Below are 17,013 nucleotides of genomic sequence, written 5' to 3'. Positions count from 1 at the left end.
TTGTAAATACTGACGAAAAGAGCATGTTTAGTCTATCTTCCACTTCTTTTTCCTCCTTCACCACTCCCTTCCTATCTCCTTTACCAGCAGTCCCACCTCTTCCCTTGCCGGCTGCTTCTCTTTAACATATCTGAAGAACTGTTTGAAATTTCGTGCTTCCCTAGTTAGCTTCTCTTCATATTCTCTTTTTGCTCTTCTAACCACGTGGTGACATTCCTTTTGATGTTTCCTGTGTTCTTTCCAATTTTCCCTGTTTTTGTCCTTTTTCCACATCCGGAATGATCTTTTCTTATCTCCTATCGCTTTCTTCACTTGTATCGGTTCTTTTTGCATCCTTTTCTAAATCTGGGGATATACAGAGAGAGAACTTTTTTTATTATGAGCCCCATATATCTACTATAATAAAACGCTAAGCACGCATGCGCACTCTTACCTGCGAGATCCGTGATCCGTAGGTCCATGGCCGGCATGCGCGCATACAATGGTCCCTCATGCCCGAAGTTTATTTTTAAGCCGGGGTACGTGCCACCATGGATATTGCCTGCCTGCTTCCACCTAAGCCACTACCGCCAGGGATCCATCCTTCCTTCCCACCCCCATGGACATTGCCTGCCTGCTTCCACCTAAGCCACTACTGCCATGTATCCCTCCTTCCTTCCCGCCCCCCTCCGTCAAAGCCAAGCCAACCCAACCCTAGCCCCCCACTCCTCTCAGCTGGATCCGACCTCTCCCCAGTTCCCAATTCTCCCAACTACCAGCTCCCCACCGCTGTATTTTAAAAACTTCAGGCAGCCAGCAGTGCAACGAAACCAACCTCCCGACATTTGCCTGCCTGCCTACCTCAGAAGTGTTCAGCAGGAGGCAGGCTTTGTTTCCCATTCCCCCATCTACAAGCTCCACGCCACTGTATTTTAAAATCTTCGGACAGCTGGCGCAAGGAAGCAAGCAAAAAGAACACTTCCGGGGCAGGCAGATGGCGGGGTGGGGGAAGGGAATGCTTCTTCAGCTTCTGCACAGGATAATGGGGGGGGGAGGAAATGCTGCTGATGCACAGAGAAGTGGAGGTGGAGGGAAATACTGCTGCTGCTGTTGCACAGGGAAGTGGGGTGGGGGGAGGGAAATGCTGCTGCACTGGGAAATGGAGGGGGAGGGAATGCTGCTGCGGCTTCTGCAGAGGAAAGGGGGGGAAGGAAATGCTGTTGCTGCTGCACAGGGAACTGGGGTGGGAGAGGGAAATGCTTCTGCATAGGGAAATGGAGGGGGAGGGAATGCTGCTGCAGATAGAGAGAGAATCATTTAATTATACGTCCAGCTGTTTGATTGTCCAGACCGCGAAGTCATCTATCTTTATACTACATTCTCGTACATGACAACAGACTAGTGGGGCACCTTACAGGGCACTGCTGTAAACTTCACAAAAAGGGTGCCACATAAACATCTCACCACAACTCCCTTGCAGGTCATGGTGAGCCCCCCAAAACACCCTTAAAACTTACTATGCCCACCTATGCCCACCCCAATAGCCCTTATTGCTGCAGGTGCCACCTATATGGCACTCCCAGTAGGGTTTGGTGGATTTTGGTGGGCTCACATGTTCCACCATGAATGCAGTGGTGAGAGTAGCTTATGGGCCTGGGTCCTCCTCTATGATTCACTATGCCACCCCCTCAAACTACTTAAGCCACCTCTGTGCAGCTCTACTAGGCTTTACTATGCCAGGTGATGATGTTCTGGAGGCACGTATGTACGCTTTTATTTCAATTTTTATGGCAGTGTTGGGAGGGGAGTCAGTGATCACTGGGCGAGTGTTTGAGGGTCTGTACTTTGTCCCTGCAGTGGTTATCTGGTCACTTTGGATACCTTATGGACACTTAGACCTGTTTTTAGATTACCTAAGTCACAACTTATAAGTTCCGTCTAGACAGTCTCGTCAAACTTTCAAGTTTAGTCAGCCCACATCCTGCCCACCTCCCACCCTAACCACTCCTCCAGAAACACCTCTTTTTGCTCTGGGTGGTAGTGAAAAGGCCTAAGCTGCTTCTAGATACATCTAAAACCCGTTTTGATTATCGGCACTTGGATGACCTGTGTTTTAGGTTGTCCAAGTGCCAATTTAGGTGGGTTTTTAGACATATTTCTGTTTCAATTGTGTACCTTATAATATACTAGTCTTTAAGCCCGTTACATTAACGGGTGCTAGAATATATGTATGTCTGTCTTTCTTTCTTTCTGTCTCACTCCCTGCCCTTATGTCTTTCTTCTTTTCTTTCTGTCTCCCTCCCTCCTATTATTTGTATTTCTTTCTATTTGTCTCTCTTTCTGCCCCCTATGCAGCATTTATCTCTCCTTGTCTACTTTCCTGTACAGTAGCCATATCAGCATTCCCTCCTCCTCCATTTCCTTGTGCATCAGCATTTCCCCCCTCCCTACTTCCCTGTGCAGCATTTTCCTCCCTCGGGTGCTAGAATATATGTGTGTGTCTGTCTTTATTTCTTTCTCTCTCTGTCTGCTTAGCCACTTTTTCCTGTCCATTCTCCCTTCTTTTTACCTCCCCTGTGTCCACCACCACCCCTTCACTGCTCCCCTTATCCAGCAGCAGCCCTTCTCCCTTTGTTTTACTTCCCCCCTGTCCATCAGTACCTCTTCCTGCTCCCCCTGTCCAACAATAGGCATCCCTTCCTTTCCCCCCCCTGTCCATCATCACCTCTTCCTGCTCCCTCTGTTCAGCAGTAGGTCTCCCTTCATTTCCACCCCCCCCGTCCATCAGCATCTCTTCCTGCTCCCCCTCTCCAGCAGTAGGCCTCCCTTCATTTTTTCCCCCTGTCCATCAGCATCTCTTCCTGCTCCCCCTGTCTAGCAGTAGGCCTCCCTTCATTTTTTCCCCCTGTCCATCAGCACCTCTTCCTGCTCCCCCTGTTCAACAATAGGCCTCCCTTCCTTTTTCCCCCCTGTCCATCATGACCTCTTCCTGCTCCCATTCAAGCAGCCTGTGCAGCAGTCTTCACACGCTGCTTCGGGTTCTTCTACTGCCCTGATTTACTTTGGCACGTCCCTGATGACATCATCAGAGGCGCGGCAGAGCAAATCAGGGCAGTAGAAGTGCCTGAAGCAGCGTGTGAAGACTGCTGCTTAAATCGCCGGGTAGGTAGTCGGGTCAGCAGCAAGGGAAGGGTGGTGAGCGGCAAAGGGCTCCTCTGTTCTGTTGCGGAGGGCGGCTCAGCTCCATTTCTTGATTCGTTCTGGAGTGGAGAGGAGGGGGGGGGCAAATGCGCTGTGTTGGGGGGAAGGGTAGGCAGACGCGGGGACCGGTGCCTGAGCTGCAGGAGAGGGAGCGGGTTGTACGTTGCGGTGGAGGTCCCGACTTCCCGAGCTGCAGCTTCTTCGTCGTTGAAAGTCGCCGCCGCCGCCGCAGCCTGTCTAGCAGTTGTGTAATTTTTTTTTTTTTAATTTGAAAGCCGCTGCCGGGGCCGCGCATGCGCAGTCGTATTTTCGCGACAGATCAGGGAACACGTTTTTTTTAATGCGCATGCGCGGCCTACCATTTTATTATATTAGATAGTTTGGTTACAATTGTGTACCTCATAATATATAGGTTACAATTTGCCATTGTTATAGTGCAAGATTTTTCAATACAAGCTTTTATGCTAATGTGACACATACCGAGGATCTAGTACCAGTATTTGTAGGACATGTTTATAAATCAGATTATTTTACTTTTTTTTATAGGTGAGGTTGAGCAGTGCAATACTAGTCACAAATCGTGTCAGAGAAATGGTGAAACTTCTTACTGAAAATGGTGCGTCTGGAAGGTTTATACTGGATAGAAAGATGGTCACAGATCTGGTGCTGTTGATTTCCTGTGCATTAGAAGTCTTTAACAGTCACTCTGAGCATGGAGTCTACTTAATGTTAGAGGGCATAAGAAGTACCATCAATCTGTTACTGGTAAGTCTTCTTTTGGCCAAGGAATACTTTAGCCATTTCATTAATGCTCTTTCTTATGTTATCTGAGACCAATTTGAAGATAAGAGTTGGCTTTACAATCACATATTTATTTATTATTCTTCCATATAACATAGTAACATAGTAGATGATGGTAGATAAAGACCTGAATGGTCCATCCAGTTTGCCCAACCTTATTCACTCTTTAAATTACTGATTTAATTTAAAATGTTCCTTCTTCTTAGCTATTTCTGGGCCAGAACCCAAAGCTCTGCCTGGTACTGTGCTTAGCTTCTATCTATATGTGTCAGAAACTAACAGATTAGCTATTTTCATATCCTGTGACATCATTATTGTATTTCCCCATATATAGGCCCCAATCTATTCATGGGTTTTACAAACCTGTGTATGAGGCGCGGCCTAGTTATATGGGGTGGCCTATATAAAACTTTTAAATCATCCCCCCACCTCAATACCTTTTTAGGAATCCCCTCGCTGGCGCGCGGCTTAGATCTCCAGCGGTGCAGGACAGCTTCAATCTCTTCGGTATCCGGCCTGCCCCTGCATCGCTTGCTGAGGTCAGTTCTCATAAGTCCCGCTGGTCATTCAATGGGCAGTGCGGGGGCAGGCCGGATGCCAAAGAGATCACGGCGAGGCCTATGCAGAGGGGCAGCCTATATGCGGGGAAATACGGTACTTAATTTCAAAATTCCTTGATCTGTGGTGTTTAACAGATACAAGCTCACACACAGGACATGTTAAATGAAGTTAGGTAGCTTTCAGCAAATAGACGATGGGCCTTGACCAATATCTTGAACATGCATGTTGGCTCCAGCAGTTTTTTATTGCATTACACATCTTTTTGTCAACACCCTGCAGCTTCAACTGTGCTTGGAATCTTCATGTGTAAGCTTTAAGACATTTGAAAAGTTTTTTTTTAAAAAAAGAAGCATATTGGACCCAATATTCAAAGTGATTTAACCAGGCAGAAGAGGCTCCTGCCCAGTTCAGTCACTTGTGTGGGGCTATCCACTGATATTTAGCGTCACTTAACCAATTAGAACTACTGAATATCAGCACTAGCCACCAAAGGTATAACCAGCGAGTGTGTGGTGATCTGGGGCTAGTGTCAGCACCAACGCCCTGATTCTATAAATGATTCTTAGGATACAGGGGCATCAATACCTCCTTTTTCCTACTGGCCATACCTCTCCCTAGGGAATGGTACAGTTTAGGGGGTGAAGAACTTATGTGCACTGCAAAAGAGCGGGACTTGAGTGTGATTATATGTGATGATCCTAAGGTGGCCAAACAGGTTGAAAATGTGACGGCGAAAGCTCGAAGGATGCTAGGTTGCATAGGGAGAGGTATGGCCAGTAGGAAAAAGGAGATATTGATGCCTCTGCATAAGACTCTGGTGAGACCTCATTTAGAATATTGTGTACAATTCTGGAGACCACCCCTTCACAAAGATATAAAAAGAATGGAGTCGGTCCAGAGGAAGGCTACTAAAATAGTGTGTGGTCTTCGTAATAAGACATATGGGGACTTATAGATCTCAATCTGTATACTTTGGAGGAAAGGCGGGAGAGGGGAGATATGATAGAGAAGTTTAAATACCTACATAATATAAATGTGCATGAGTCGAGTCTCTTTCATTTGAAAGGAAACTCTGCAATGAGAGGGCATAGGATGAAGTTAAGAGGTGATAGGCTCCAGAGTAATCTGAGGGAATACTTTTTTACAGAAAGGGTGGTAGATGCATGGAACAGTCTCCTGAAAGAGGTGGTGGAAACAGAGACTTTGTCTGAATTCAAGAGGGCCTGGGATAGGCATGTGGGATTTCTCAGAGAGAGAAAGAGATAATGGGCAGACTAGATGGGCCATTTGGCCTTTATCTGCCGTCATGTTTCTATGTTTCTATACACCCAAGCTTTTTCTGTCGCCTTTTCAACCTGATTGGCAACCTTAAGACCATCACATACTATTACACCCAAGCCCCTCTCCTCTGTCATGCACAAAAGTTCTTCACTTCCTAAACTGTACTGTTCTTTTTGGTTTTTGCAGCCCAAATGTATCACCTTGCATTTCTTAGTATCATATCTGAGCTGACAAATTTTAGACCTTTCCTCAAGCTTCACTAGGTCCTTCCTCATGTTATCCACACCATCAGGGTTGTCTACACTATTGCAGGTTTTGGTATCATCTGCAAAGAGAAAAAAATCTTACCAGACAGTCCTTCAGCAATATCGCTTACAAAAATATTAAACTGAACAGGGCCAGGAACCGAAACTTGAGGCACCCCACTGGCAATATTTTTGTCTCAGAATGATCTCCATTGACCACTACCCTCTGTCACCTTCCACTCAACCAGTTCCTGACCCAGTCCGTCACTTTGGGGCACTTCCTGTGTGGAATACTGTTGGAGGCTTTGCTAAAATCTAAATACACCACATCTAGTGCACTCCCTCTACCTAATTCTCTGGTCACTAAGTTAAATAAATTAATCTGATATGTCTGATAAGACCTGCCTTTAGTGAATCCATGTTGCCTTGGATCGTGTAATCCACTGGGTTGCAGAAGCTTCACTTTTCTCTATTTTAAAAGTTTCCATTATTTACTTAACCACAGAAGTCAGTCTTATGGGCCTGTAGTTTCCTACTTCTTCCTTACTTCTGCTTTTGTGGAAAGAGAGAGACTACACTGCCCTTCTCCAGTCCTCTGGTACCACTCCTTACTGTACGTACAGAAGCATTGAAAAGATCAGCCAACGGAGCTGCCAGAACTTCCCTAAGTTCCTTCAGTACCCTCGGATGTACACCATCCGGCCTCATCACTTTATCCACCTTTAGCTTTAGGACAAAGTTTAGCTAGCTCCTCACGACTACAAATCTAGTAGTTACATAAGAAGATATCCCCAATATTCGATGCTATTTAACGAGTCAGAAATGGCCACTGGTCAGTTAACTGCAAATATTCAGTGGTTAATGCCAGCTGCTAAACTGTCATGTGATTTATTTGATTAGGCTTGGATATTCAATGCCAGACCAGATAAGATTCTTGATTAAATTGGACTGCATAAATAGTAGTCCCGCCTGTAACTGCTATAACTTAACTGGTCAAGTACTGAATATTGACTTAACTGGTTACGTGTTTAGTGACCAACCCCCACCCCACCGGATATTCAATACTGGTTGCTGGAAATGGCCCAACATTGAATATCTGGCTAAATGCCGGTGGTGGGCAGTTAAAGCACTGCCCAACACCAGCTGAATATCGGCCCCATAATGCCTGTGTAGCAGAGGTAGCATTATTTTGCAGTTTTTCTGGGAGCCTCTAGCTTTAACAGGCTGGAACAGCAGGCACCATTTTTCATAAGAACATAAGGGGAGGAGTGGCCTAGTGGTTAGATCTGCAATCTTAGCACACTGAAGTTGTGAGTTCGATCTTGGCCTGCTCCCTGTGACTCTGGACAAGTCCATTAACCCTCTATTGCCCTAGGTAGTACAGTTAGATTGTGAACCTGCTGGGACAGATAGGGAAAACTGAGTGCCCGATTAATATTCAATGTATTGTAAACCACTTTGGGTGAATCTCTTCATGAAAAGGCAATTACCGTATATACTCGAATGTAAACCGGGATTTTTGGGCCAAAAACCTGACCCAAAAATGGGGGTTCCGGTTTATATTCAGGTCAATGTCCCCTCCCAGAATTTTTTAAGGCCGCCACCGCCAGGCTCTGCCCCTTCCTCCTCCCTATCATAGAAACATAGAAACATAGAAATAGACGGCAGATAAGGGCCCACGGCCCATCTAGTCTGCCCACCTTAATGTCCCTCCCCTACCTTTGCCCTGTGAATAGATCCCATGTGCCGATCCCATTTGGCCTTAAAATCAGGCACGCTGCTGGCCTCAATCACCTGTAGTGGAAGACTATTCCAGCGATCAACCACTCTTTCAGTGAAAAAGAATTTCCTGGTGTCACCTCGTAGTTTCCCGCCCCTGATTTTCAACGGATGCCCTCTTGTTGTCGTGGGACCCTTGAAAAAGAAGATATCTTCCTCCGCCTCGATGCGGCCCGTAAGATACTTGAACGTCTTGATCATGTCCCCCCTCTCTCTGCGCTCCTCGAGCGAGTATAGCTGTAATTTGTCAAGCCGTTTTTCGTATGGTAGATCCTTGAGTCCCGAGACCATCCGGGTGGCCATTCTTTGCACCGACTCCAGTCTCAGCACATCCTTGCGATAATGCGGCCTCCAGAATTGCACACAGTATTCCAGGTGGGGCCTCACCATGGATCTATACAATGGCATAATGACTTCCGCCTTACGACTGACGAAACCCCTTCGTATGCAGCCCATGATTTGTCTTGCCTTGGACGAAGCCTGCTCCACTTGATTGGCAGACTTCATGTCCTCACTGACGATTACCCCCAAGTCTCGTTCTGCTACCGTTTTTGCTAGGATCTCGCCATTAAGGGTATAAGACTTGCATGGATTCTGGCTGCCCAGGTGCATAACTTTGCATTTTTTGGCATTGAAGTTGAGTTGCCATGTCCTAGACCATCGCTCCAGTAGGAGTAGGTCGTGCATCATGTTGTCGGGCACTGAATCTTCGTCTGTTGTGCATTTGCCCACTACATTACTCAGTTTGGCGTCATCGGCGAATAATGTTATTTTACCTCGAAGCCCTTCTGCCAAGTCTCTTATAAAGATGTTGAATAGGATTGGGCCCAAGACTGAGCCCTGTGGTACTCCACTAATCACCTCCGTCATTTCGGAGGGGGTGCCGTTCACCACCACCCTTTGGAGCCTACCTCCAAGCCAGCTCCCAACCCATTTCGTCAATGTGTTATCTAATCTTATAGAACTCATCTTGCTCAGTAACCTGCGGTGTGGTACGCTATCGAATGCTTTGCTAAAGTCCAGGTACACGATGTCCAGGGACTCCCCAATATCCAGCTTCCCCGTTACCCAGTCAAAGAAGCTGATCAGGTTGGATTGGCAGGATCTCCCCTTAGTAAATCCATGTTGTCGGGGATCCCGTAGATTCTCCTCATCCAGGATCTTATCTAATTGGTGTTTGATTAGAGTTTCCATTAGTTTGCTCACTATCGATGTTAGACTCACTGGTCTGTAGTTTGCTGTCTCCATCTTTGAGCCTTTCTTGTGGAGTGGAATGACGTTAGCCATCCTCCAGTCCAACGGGACGCTGTCTGTACTAAGGGAGAGGTTGAAGAGCACGGACAGTGGCTCCGCCAAGACATCACTCAGCTCCCTAAGCACCCTGGGGTGCAGGTTGTCCGGCCCCATTGCTTTGTTAACCTTGAGCTTTGACAGCTCACCGTAGACACTGCTGGGCGTAAACTCAAAGTTACTAAACGGGTCAACTGAGCCAACCCTTGTCTGTAGCTGAGGGCCGAGCCCTGGCGCTTCTCGGGTGAAGACTGAGCAGAAGTATTCATTTAATAGTTGGGCTTTTTCCGAATCCTTTTCCATATAGTCTCCGTCTGGTTTCCTAAGACGTACAATCCCGCCTGAGTTTTTTCTTCTATCACTGATATACCTGAAGTAGGATTTATCTCCCTTCTGGATGTTCTTTGCTAGAGACTCCTCCATGAGGAATTTAGCCTCCCTGACTGCTGTTTTGACGGCTTTTGATTTGGCCAGGTAGTCTGCTCTAGAGTCCTGCTTCCCTGATTGTTTGTAAAAGATGAATGTTTTTTTCTTCTCCTTGATCAGGTCTGAGATCTCCGCAGTAAACCACTGTGGCTTATTGTTCCTTCGCCGTTTACTTACTGATTTTACATAGCGGTTTGTTGCTTCTTGTATGGTTGCTTTCAAAGTCGACCACATGTCTTCCACGTTATCGGTTTCTTCTTGGCTTTGTAGCGCCTGGTGAATGAAGTCTCCCATTTCTTTGAAATTTGTGTCCTTGAATTTGAGGACTTTGGTTAGTGTAGTAGATTTAGTGAAACCTTTCCTGATATTGAACCATACCATGTTGTGGTCCCTGGAGGCCAATGTGTCGCCCACCGAGACCTCTGTGACACTTTCTCCATTGGTAAGTATCAGGTCCAGTATTGCCTGATCCCTTGTCGGTTCCAACACCAGTTGCCTGAGGCTTGCTCCTTTCATAGAGTTTAATAGCCTTCTGCTGCTGCCGGAAGCAGAGGTAAGTGTAACCCAATCCACATCAGGCATGTTGAAGTCACCTAGCAATACTGTGTCCCCACGCAAGGTGATATTTTCTATATCTTCGATTATTTCCATATCCAGGTCATCCTGTTGTCTTGGGGGTCTGTAAATTACGCCAAGATACAAGCATTTGTCCTTTCCTCTGGCCAAATTAACCCAAAGGGATTCCCCAGTATACTGGACATCTGAGATTCTCGTGACCTTAATGTCATCTTTAGTATATAATGCTACACCCCCCCCCCTTCCTACCCTCTCTGTCCCGGCGAAGCAAGTTGTAACCCGGTATGACCATGTCCCACCAGTGGGAGTCTGTGAGCCAGGTTTCGGATATCGCCACCACATCCAGGTCGGCATTCCTTATTTCTGTTTCCAATTCCAGGATCTTGTTTCCTAAACTGTGTGCGTTGACGTACATAGCCCTCCATGTTATATTTTTGTTATGTCTCAGTGGGGATATTCCTGTTTGAGCTATTTGAACACCTTTAGCATTGTTTGTGTTATTTGTGCTTTCCTGAGGCTCAGAACCACAATGTGTACTCCCCATATACCCAGAACTACAGTGTGTACTCCCCCTAGACCCGGAATTACAATGTGACCCATAAATATGATGTGACCCTACTCCCGACTCAAAAGTGTATGCACTCACCCCTGACCCAGAATTTCGGTGTCTACTTTCCTCAGCCTCATAAATGTATTGGCATTTTAGTTCGCCTGGTATGTTGTTTGTGCCTGTACCCTCCCCCGACTTACCTAGTTTAAAGCCCTGTGGAGTAGGCGGGCTAGGCGGTGTCCAAGGACATTCTTCCCTCTTCTGGTTAGGTGTAGCCCGTCGTGTCCCTGTAGTCCTTGCAATGCTTCTCCATGGTGCAGAAACCGAAGTTCATCTCCTTGCACCATCCTCGCAGCCAGTCATTCGCCCTTTGTATTCGATCCTCTCTGGCTCTGCCCTTGCCCCTCACTGGGAGAATCGAGGAGAAGGCTACCTGCGCATCCATCCTCCTCAGCTTCTCCCCCAGGGCCCTGAAGTCTTCAGGTATGCTGTCCGGGCTGCTCCTTGTGGTGTCGTTGGTTCCGACGTGGATTAGAACCATGGGGAAGTGGTCTCGGGGCTTGATGAGTCTGTCAATGCAAGCAGTGACATCCCGGATCCTGGCCCCTGGCAAACAGCAGACCTCTCTTGATTGTAGGTCTGGTCTGCAGATTGGTCCCTCGGTGCCCCTCAGCAGCGAATCTCCGATGACCACCACTCTGCGCTTCTTAGGGGTGGGCTGTACTGTTGATTCCGGAGTTGGAACCGTCTGCTGAACAACTACTTGTAGCTCTTTCTCCGGACCTTCCTGTAGCAGCTGATATCTGTTCCTCAGGGCGATATGAGGTGTCGTTGTTGAGCTGTCCTGTATGGGGGAAAAAGAGACAGAGTTAGGTCCTCTGCATTTTCTTGTGGAGGAAGTCACCAACTGCCAGGAGTCAGCGTCTCCAACCACTTCCTGCATTCCGGTAGTTTGTCTCAAGGTGGCCGTTTTGGATGCTATGGGTGTTCCCAGGGTGGTCTTGTCAGGTTCCTGTTCAGCGATCTGAGACAGCTCCTGGATGACTCCATCGATGAAGGTCTCGTCATCTCGGATGCTCCTTAAGCGCTGAACCTCCTCTCTCAGGCTCTTTAGCTCCATCAAAAGGCTTTCGTCCGGTTGAACCATTACTTCTATCTGCGTTGAGACTGTAGACATCTTTGAGGGGATGGCCTCGGTCTGTACAGAGACCTCTGCCCTCCGTCCTGGTTCTCCTTCCATCTGTACTCGGACCATAGCCATCCCCTGGGTGCTCTCGGTGACTGAACTGCCTGTTTTGATTGAAGTCTTGCTGCTTCTAGTCCTACCTGCCATTACAAAGGTTTATTGTTATTATTTCTTAATTTAATTTTTTTTTTTTTTTTAGGATGTTTGTTAGGGTGGGGGCTGTTAGGTGTTGGTCAGTAAGTGTTGAGGGAGGGATAGAGGTAGTTAGTTAGTTCTTGGTCTGAGGGATGGAGTAGTTAGTTAGTTAGTTAGTAGTAGTAGTTAGTTAGTTAACAGTTAGTTAATTGTCAGTTAAGAACGTCTGTTTGTTAGTGTGCCTGTTTAGTGAGAAAGATTTAGTAGCTTGTTGGTGAGATAGAAAGTTGTAAGATTGAGAGTTAAAGATTTGGTAGAAAGTTGTAGATTGATAGTTAAAGACTTGGTAGAACGCTAAAGAAAGACTGAATGACAATTGATTAGTTAGCTAGTCATACCGGTACCTCTGCTGATCTGTGGTGGAGATGCAGCGGGCAGGAGCAAGCTTTCCAAACTCCTGCCCCGCTGCTAACCAGCTGCGCGATCCAATTTCCTCTACGGAATGGCACGAGCAGCAGCGCGATTTGGCGCTGCTTCTCGGCACTGAGCAGCTTCCTTACTGGCTCCTGCGAATCTTGCAAGGAGGGGAGAAGGAAGGGTGCTGGGTACAGAGCCTGACAGTTGAGGGGGGAAGGAAGGATGCTGGGTGCAGTACTTTACAGGGGAGGGATGGAGGGAAGGGGGCTGGTTGCAGAGCTTGGCAGGGAGGGGGTTGAGTGCAGAGCCTGACAGGGCAGGACACTTAAATATTAAGCTGCCCGACTTATATTCGAGTCAATCATTTTTCCTCCTTTTGGGGGGGAAAAAGGGGATCTCTACTTATATTCAGATCAACTTATATTCGAGTATATACAGTAATAAATCTAAATAAATAAATAAAAATAGCTATACTAGGACAGACCAATGGTCCATCTAGTCCAGTATTTTGCTGGCCAATCCAGGTCACAGGCCTAATTACCTTGAATGAAATTCTTGCAATTATAAAAATTCTAAGACTCCATATAACCAGTAATACTTCCCCCCACTCTATATTCTTGCTTTCAGAGATATGTCTCCATGAATAATGAGACTCAGTTCAATGTGAGCACTGATCTGATGGATTTGCAGACCGGTCTGCATTACAGCTTTCAGAACACCATTCAGAGTCCCAAGTCTACTACCTTCCACCTGCCAGATGTCCTGAGGAGGCAAATCACAGCAAGGACTGGACCACATAGTTTTTGTTATATCAGCCAGTTGATTTACTATAAACGGAATCCTTATTTCTGGGGAGTCATTCCTTTCCAGGTACTACTTGCCATGTAACAGTCAGTTTTTCAGTTTTGATTCTGAGGAAGGTAAAATTTCAAACTGTGTATAACACATTGAACCACAATGTTAGATGGGTACACTAGTTTAGAAGGATTTGATGCTGGATGACAAGATAAAAGCACCACTGTAGCCACTCAGCAAGGAAAGTCCACAGTTGAATATAAGACAGTGAAAGACCTGTTAAACATCAGAAGTGAAAAGAACCCAATTTTGACTTTTGATATTGAAATCGGTTTACTTTCTGGTAGAACAAAAATGGAACCCAGCTGGAAACATTTAACAATCACTTTCTTTTTCTATGACACATACAAATACTGACTTTTCTATTGCAAAAGGGTAAACAAATCTTTCAATAAAAATACAAGGATTGGACGGTGAGGGAGGAGGAAGGAAGACCATTTACACTGGCTTTTACAAAGCTGCAGTAGAGGTCTCTACCGCAGGTTGGCGAGGTAAATGCTCCGAGGCTCATAGAATTCCTATGAGCGTCAAAGCATTGACCCCGCCGGCCCGCAGTAGAGATTTTTACTGCAGCTTTGTAATAGAAGCCATTAATTTGTATCTACTTTTTTTGTTGTTGTTTGTTTATAAACTTAATTGAATTTTAAATAATGGCAGTGCATTACAGAAATTATAACATGAAAAGCTTGCATAAAATTCACCTTAATACACAAAATATAATAAAACAATCATTTTCCCCCTATCATTCAACTATTAATACCTTAAATCCTATTTTTATTATTAAAATATACTCATATATTTAAACCTTCAAAATATCCCTCCCTCCCTTCCCCCCCACCCTGGATGTGTAAGGAAATCTAGGAAAGAAAAGGAACAATTACAAAATCCTTATTATTTGTTAACAAATGCGGTCAATGGGCTCCATATTTTATTAAATGTATTATTCAAACCTAAGCATTCCGCGTTCATTCTTTCATATTTATATGTATTGGACACACTCGCTCACCAGAACGTGTAATTAAGTCTATCATGACATGTTTTTGATTTTGATAGCAATAGCCATTGAAATGATCACAAGAAATTGGAAATGTCATGATTGAAAGATTTGTATCTACTTATTGCTTTCAGAAATATGTCTCCATGAACAATGAGACTCTGTTTAACTGAGCACTGATCTCATGGATTTACAGCCTGGTCTGCATTACAGCTTGTCAGATAGTTTGTCACCATCAGAAGTTATAGTGGGACTTACAAAGTAAAGTCAATAGATGAGTTACTGTTTTGTAAATACAGAATTAGAGATCAGTATTTGGCAGGACAAAATTTAGTTAAAGACCCCTTTGCACCAGATGCACACACATAACCTCCCCCCAACAAACTGTTTTTTGTATATTTTGTTACCTGAGACCCAGCCAACAAAATAGTTCTAATAGCCTTTGAGAGAGTGAAGAGTATTGATGCGCTAATATGACTTTATGCCAATGGGAATTCTAAAGTGAAAGGAAAATCCACTGGATCACAAGGTTTACAGAGTGCATATAATTAAAAAAAAGGAAGTGGCATGGGTGGCGGCTGGGGTGGATCGGAAAAAAACATAACAAATCAAGGAAAAAGAGAACAAATACATTTGCATTTGATAAAGCGAGGAACTAAAAATGACACGGTGACAAAATTCATCACCGTTCCCATCCCCATGGATAGCCGTGGGAAACCATCTCCATGTCAATCTTTAAGGAGAGAGGGAAGATTAGAGTATGAATGGGCTCAGCCATTGACCCTCAAGCCTCGCATTGAGGAATGCTGGTTTAGAAGGACTAAGGTTGAGATAGGCTCTCAAGAATACAGTCTCTAGTATCCAGAGCAGATATTGTGATGTCATAATGCCTCATTCCACCAATGCCTAAGAGCTAACCTCATCAGTCATGTCACAATGGCTTTATTGTCCTACATTTGGCTCACATAAGAATCAGAGTATGAATGGGCACAGCCACTGACCCTCAAGCCTCACATTGATGAATGCTGGTGTAGGACTGAGGATGAGATAGACACTAAAGAATGACACAGGATTGTTTCCCGCATTTATCCGTAGGGATGGGAACGGTGATGAATTTGATCACCGTGTCATTCTCTACGAGGCACTTAAAACTAGCTGAAGTTCAAGCAAAGAACAGGTAAAACCATCAAGAGAATTTCCCATCGAATATGAGACAAGAAACTAAGGGCTCCTTTTACAAAGGCACGCTAGCCGCTACCGCCTCCTCTTGAGCAGGTGGTAGTTTTTCGGGTAACACGCGTTAATCCGGTGCGTGCGCTAAAAACACTAGCACACCTTTGTAAAAGTAGCCCTAATATACTGCCAAATTCAAAGCAAGCCTTAAAACCTTTCTTTTTAAAGATGCCTTTGGGGTATAGACCTGGATCCTAATTTCAGTTTGACTGCACTTCCTTTTGTTTTTCCCTCCCCCTTCAATATTTTGTTTTATGAAATGATGCAACCTTGCTGTCTTCTTTTTGTATCCTATACGGTCTCCATTGTTTGTATCAAAAACAGTCTCCTACATTATTCTAATTGTTTATGTCGAGCCTCCCTGTTTTAAATTACTTTTAGTTATGCTTTATGTAAACCACTTAGGATGTACAGTGGTGCCTCGCATAACGGCCGCCTCGCACAGCGAACGCTGCGCACAATGAACTTCTTGTCTTGATCCGTACAACGGACTTCGTTTCACACAACGAAGTCGCCCGAGCTGCATCGCTTAACTGGCGCTACATATTTTAAACCTCCCCCCACCGCCACCGCATATTTTTAAACCTCCCCCCCGCCGCCTGGGCCTGCGCTGATCTCTGAATGGCTGCAGTCAGCTCTCGCGGGACTCACAAGAACTAACTGCAGCCATTCGGAGATCGGCATGGGCCCACACAGGCGTGCAGAGGAATTGCTCCTGATCTCTGCGCTTCTGGCCTGTACGCCACTGGCTGGGAAAGATGGGAGGAATTAAAAAAGGTACTGGGGAGTATGTGGGGGGTGATTATAATACACAGCAAGGATCAACAAAACCCCTGTCTCCCCTCCCCTTCACATATATCCCCTCTATATCATGCTAACAGCTCTAACAAGGTAAATTTATCTTTTTTTATGTCATCTTAGCATATTTTATGCTACAGAACGAATTATTTTTTTTTACATGTATTGTTATGGGAAAATGCGTTTCACATAACGAACTTTTCGCATAACAAACTTGCTCCTGGAACGAATTAAGTTCGTTGTGTGAGGCACCACTGTATTTTAAGCAGTATATCAAACTGAAATTAACTTGAAACTTGTTTATTTATTTTAAAAAATTATTGCACGCTTAACACCTAAGCGAGTTACATAAACATAGATAAAATCAATTACTTCTTAAGACCAAAGGCATAAAATTTTAAAAAGGAGAAACACATCCAATAGAACAAATTTGCTACATAACATTTCTTCTCTTATTTAAGCCCATGACATTTAGGGGCCTATTTCCTAACTGGCTTTTGTGGTGAATGTGGCAATTAACACATGCTAATGATTAATAAGATGAATTAGAAGGGGATGCCTATTATTCATTCTCAAACTAAACATTCTGGTGGTCTGTCCAAATTATTAATTATTACATAGGCACATAATTATACATGACATAGTCACCATTACAGTTGGTAGAATATTTCAACATTAAAATATCTTTTATGTCCTGATTCTACAC

The 17,013-nt window shown here is 45.0% G+C and overlaps 1 protein-coding gene across 4 annotated transcripts in view; it reads left to right on the top strand.

Annotated features, from left to right (window-relative positions):
- The window catches only part of PKD1L1 (polycystin 1 like 1, transient receptor potential channel interacting), a 331,908-nt gene that overhangs the window by 164,749 nt on the left and 150,146 nt on the right, over nt 1–17,013 (top strand). For all 4 annotated transcript variants that reach the window (XR_004538070.1, XM_033930462.1, XM_033930461.1 and 1 more), the window contains exons 33-34: nt 3,727–3,945; nt 13,055–13,297. Coding sequence is in view for 3 of the 4 variants with exons in the window: in XM_033930462.1 (XP_033786353.1) it covers nt 3,727–3,945; nt 13,055–13,297 (462 nt within the window). In the remaining variant the exon portion in view is untranslated. The remainder of the gene's footprint in view (nt 1–3,726; nt 3,946–13,054; nt 13,298–17,013) is intronic.

Source organism: Geotrypetes seraphini, chromosome 2, assembly GCF_902459505.1.
Source record: "Geotrypetes seraphini chromosome 2, aGeoSer1.1, whole genome shotgun sequence".
NCBI lineage: Eukaryota > Metazoa > Chordata > Amphibia > Gymnophiona > Dermophiidae > Geotrypetes > Geotrypetes seraphini.
This window is presented reverse-complemented; position numbering and strand designations above follow the sequence as displayed.